Source organism: Neltuma alba, unplaced genomic scaffold, assembly GCF_004799145.2.
Source record: "Neltuma alba isolate B1F8T4 unplaced genomic scaffold, ASM479914v2 tig00011578_pilon, whole genome shotgun sequence".
Classification (NCBI taxonomy): Eukaryota; Viridiplantae; Streptophyta; class Magnoliopsida; order Fabales; family Fabaceae; genus Neltuma; species Neltuma alba.
In genome coordinates, this window is record NW_021636231.1 from 666,180 (window position 1) to 671,137 (window position 4,958).

Sequence of the window (4,958 nt, forward strand, 5' to 3'; positions counted from 1 at the left end):
ATACATTTGACATTAAAATCTCATAAATAATTTTAAATTAGTAATTTTCCAATAACGTAAAAAATAAATATTAATGATGAGTAACTGTGGCACGATTCATGTTTAAAAAAGAAAAACACTTTTTTGGCTAATTAAAAAATTAATTTAATTGTTCGACCAAAAAAATTAACTTGATTGAATAAAAAATATTTAGCATTACCCACTCCACTTAATATAAAAGCTAGTTAGAAATTTAATTTGATTTTGAATATAAGACTTGAATTTTTTTTTTTAATATTTATCCTTTTTACTTCAAAGTGATCTTTTACATGTGGTAAGAAATTTTCATGAAGAGGCACTTTGAATGCAAATATTTTTTTGGCTAAAATTGCAATACACATAATTAACAGAAATATTTTAAAAAAGATAATAACATTCATTACAAATAACTAATTTAATTAATTTTTTTAATATTAATAAGTTAGTTATTTGGTTTTTACTTTAAACATAGGATGTACTTTCTTTAATACCTAACAATTTATATATATTGGCAAAAAGGAAAAAAAAACTGATCTACTAGTAAAAATTTATCTTGGCAACAGCAACAGGATCCCTATTTAAAAATGTAATTGGATCAGAAAAAACTGATTTACTGGTAAAAATGTGCTTTCATTTTCAGCAAAAGCAAAATGGGAATATGCACTCGGGCCCACCCCGCCGGCTTTTCTCTAGTAACCCCGCCCTCTTCAGTCTCCTCCGGTAAGATCCCTCATTGATTGCGGCGGCTTTCCTCTGAGATTCCTTCTTCTCAGTCGACAGTTAAAAAGACAAGTTTTTCGCTTTGACTATCATCAGCCTCTGATCTCATTCGTTCTGCTTTCCTTTGAGAGGTCTGTTTTGCCAGTCTCGCACTATGAAGCAGACAGTGGTGGATGGAGACGCGCCATTTCTTCCTTCAGAAATTATTATAAACATTCTCAAACGGCTCCCTGTGAAATCCCTAGTCCGATTCCAATGTGTGTGCAAAGATTGGAAAAATCTCTTCAATTTCCCATCTTTCATTGCTGACCACCTCAACCACTCTGCCCATCATAACCCTTGTCTTCTTTTCCGACAGAATGATGGATGTGACCCTTTGCGCCTACAAGTGCTCGATTGCGAGATGCAAGTCCGTGAAGTTCAGAACCCACCTTTGATTGGTTCCTTGCGGTGCGTTAAAGTCATCGGTTCTAGCAATGGCTTGCTTTGTGTTGAAATCGAGCAGTCTCCTCCTTTACTTTTATTGTGGAATCCTGCAACCAGAGAGATCAGACCGGTGCCTAGAACCATAACTACTAATTATTTTGATTATGATAGCACTGTAGGATTTGGGCACAATCCAATCGTTAATGATTACAAGATAGTGAAAACTTTTGCTGAGATTGATTATGAAATTTCCTTGGTAGAAGTGTATTCATTAAGCACAGGTTCATGGAAGGAAATAGAGTTAGGGAACTTAGAGGGTGTACAACTTTTTGGTGATGCCTTTGCTGCTAATGGAGCCATCTTTTGGTATGGCCTAAGGCTAGGTGTGGAAGAGGATGGTGAAGATGATATTGAGGTGTTGGTTTCATTTGATATAGCGATGGAAGTGTTTACAGTGATACCAGGGCCTAGTCCAAGTTATAACCTTACTATGTATGAGGGGAAACTTGCTGCACTTTCTTCCTATGGGATTGGAGACTGTCCATACTATCAATACTATTTGTTTGATCTGTGGGTGATGGAGGAAGATATAGGTTCATCTGGGGAGAGATGGAGTTGGAGTAAGAAATATACTAGCATCCCTTGTTTACACCATTTACATCCTGGGACCATTTGGAGGAATGAAGTTGTCATGTCTGGAATTGTCGGTGAAAGTGAACATGGAGTGGAGAATAATGGACTAAAACTTGGTCTCTATCTGTTTAATGCCACTACGAATGAGTTTAAGATGTTTGCCATCCCTAGACATAACCCTATGTGTGATGTTTTCAACTATGTGGAAAGTCTTGTAGTGATAGGAAACATAGATATCGAAGAACCTTCATCCTGAAGGTCGATCATCATAATGCAAATTTACTTTTATTCAAATATTTCCGGCGGAATCTATGTTAGTTTAGATCATTCTGTACCTTTAAGCTTTGATGCCTTCTAGAGAAGCTATTTAGATCGATGGATGTAGACATTTGATATATTCCCTACTTTATTTGATCTATCTATAATATCATGTCGTTCTCCCCCCCCCCCCCAAAAAAAAAAAGACAGTTGTATAATGTTATTTAAATGCTGGTATATTCATCGTTTGGGAATATTTTTATTGGACATCTTCTAAGATTTCAATCTTTGTGCAAAGATTTCCTATCAATCTTTCATCACAGCTCACCTTCACCACTGATTTTCAGCAAATTTTAATTGCTTGACTTCCGTTAGTGATGCATATAAAGAGTTTTACTTCTATAACATAAGACGATCAATCATAATGATAGTTGTTGTTAGAACAACACTGGATCATTCTAGGATTTGTACTTCATTAGCTTTCTGCTTGAGATCAATATTTTAACGTTTTGTTTCATTGATGTAATCAATATTAAGAAAAACCAGCCTCAGACAGGTAGATAATAGGCGTAGGCTGCAGAATTAAAATTTTCTAGTTACAGATACAGTAGATCTTGAAGCATGATTAGGTATAAGTTTAATGACAGTCATATGTCAAGCTTATCTTTGTTATAGCGATGTTCTTTTATCTTAGTGGTTCTCGTGACCATGAATTCATTTGCAGAGTAACATGTAATTTTGAAAAGTCTGGCTTTTAAAACAATCGTCTCAAAGAATACTTGCTTGCTATATTTCTCATGATTTTGCAAAGTATTTTCTTACATTTATTTATTAGCTTCATCACATGTTGTAACTTTGTAAGCAACGATTTAAGGAGTTCTAATTGCACATTTCATGGATGACAATGAAAAGCTGTCTGCAGAAAACATTGATTCGCAATATCTGTATGTGATGTAACCCATTATCCGTGATGCGTATGATGCGCAGAATTTTCACAAATTAGGACACCCAATTTTTCAGAAAAATAGTTGAGGTAATGTAAAGTGCAATTTTGCTGGAAAAATTCGTCTCACATATTTGAGCATCTTTAAGATCATTACGATGCAACAAGGAGAAATGATATAAAGAAAGCACCAGATCACAAAACACAATGAGGCACAAAGCATAAATTATAAATGGTTTGAATTCTAATAGCCTGTCATAGAGCCAGGATGATGGTGTTTATAACTGTCAAAATAGGCTAGGTCATCCATCTATGATTGAATTGAGGAATTTACTCTCAAAGATTGTAATGTTCCATTGAAGTAATAAAATTTCCTTTACTTTCTTTTTCTTGTTACAGAGCTTGTGCGTTGGGCAAATCTCACAAGAGATTTGGTGATGATGATTTTACAGATGACATGATTAGATTAATGGCCAGAGGTTTCCTATATGGTCAAGAAGTTTTCGCAGAAACCATGTAATTCTCATTGGAAAATTATCCAAAAAATTGGTTAGGTATCCAAAGGGAACTATAGATCATGATCTGCTCATTGGAAGAGCAAAGATTTTAGATTTAACAGAAGCAGCATCTTAGGTTACTGCATTGTCCTAGGACCAAATCTTATGATGTGATCTTGGTCCTCAAAGAAGCAACCAACTGTGACTAGATCATGAAAGGAACCAGAATTCAGAAGCATCACAAATGCTGTTACTGAAGCTAAATATCAGAACAATCTTATCCTCCACTGCTTTTATGTGACAATCTTAGTATTGTGTCGTTAACATCAAATCCAATTCTTCATTCTAGGACAAAGCATATTAACTTGGATAAGTGGCTCATGTTCATGCACAGGACTAATTTATGGGCTTAACAAAGTCATTTCCAGTTCTAAGTTTGCAGAATTCATTAACACACTCTCTCTCACACACCCGCACAAACATTAGACAAATGGATGAATGATAATTCAGCAGACATGTAAAGATAAAATTTTTTTATCTTTGCTAGAAGAGAAGGGCAACATCGATCAAATGTAAGTTGGGGGAATACTTATGCTTGATGCTTTCAACTATAGAGAGTATAAATTCGGGGTATTGAAATATATATATATATATATAGATTAACGTGATTTTATTTTTTGGATTTTAATTACAGTCCAATCAAAGTTTATGAACATGGAATCTTCGGATATTTTAAATTGTGAAGTTAAATGGATAACAAAATTTCATAAGAGAAATCATTATTGCCAAGAAAAAGGAAAAGCTGTGAAGGGCTCAGTTAGTTGCCACATGACCTCAAAATTAGTTGAAGATTGAAAAAAAGTACTAACAAGAAGAAAGATTTTAAGAACTCTATTAAGATTAAGCAAAAAGTCAACAAGAAGTAAAAATAGGACTTTAAAAAAAATCAACTAATGAGGGTTGGGTGCCTGTGCCTTTGAGACCTGATTAAATATTCAAAATTTAATCAGTATAAATATTTAAAATGTAAAACTTTTAATATTTAACTATTTATAGACTTTTCCTGATCACGTGAAAAAACTGATATATTCATGAGGATAAGTTTTCAACAAAAGTACATCTATCAATTCAAGTAAATAATAATAGTAAATATTTCATTTTTTACTTTTCCCTTCATTTTAGTTTTGGTCCTTTAAATTTCAAATTATAGGTTTTTATCACTTAATTAAGGGATAAAATGGCTCAGGTTTCTATTGAATTATACTTCCTCCTATCCTCAATATAAGATTTTGTTTGACTTTTATTTTAGTCCTAGATATAAGATCTCCATTCACTTTGTCTTTCATATTTCTTTATTTTTTTCAAAGTTGTCCTTCTAATAATAGTAGTTTTAGCCAATACATTTAATTAGTAAGAATATTTTAGAAAATACAATACCTATTTATAACAAATAAATAACATAA

At 33.3% G+C, this 4,958-nt stretch overlaps 1 protein-coding gene across 1 annotated transcript; it reads left to right on the plus strand.

The window, feature by feature from the left end:
* The first annotated feature begins 775 nt into the window (after nt 1-775).
* LOC114715228 (F-box/kelch-repeat protein At3g06240-like) lies at nt 776-2,215 on the plus strand. Its single transcript, XM_028900030.1, has 2 exons — nt 776-995; nt 1,097-2,215. The coding sequence occupies exon 2, from the start codon at nt 1,142-1,144 to the stop codon at nt 2,051-2,053; it is 912 nt and encodes a 303-aa protein (XP_028755863.1). The 5' UTR covers nt 776-995; nt 1,097-1,141; the 3' UTR covers nt 2,054-2,215.
* The last annotated feature ends 2,743 nt before the right edge of the window (nt 2,216-4,958 follow it).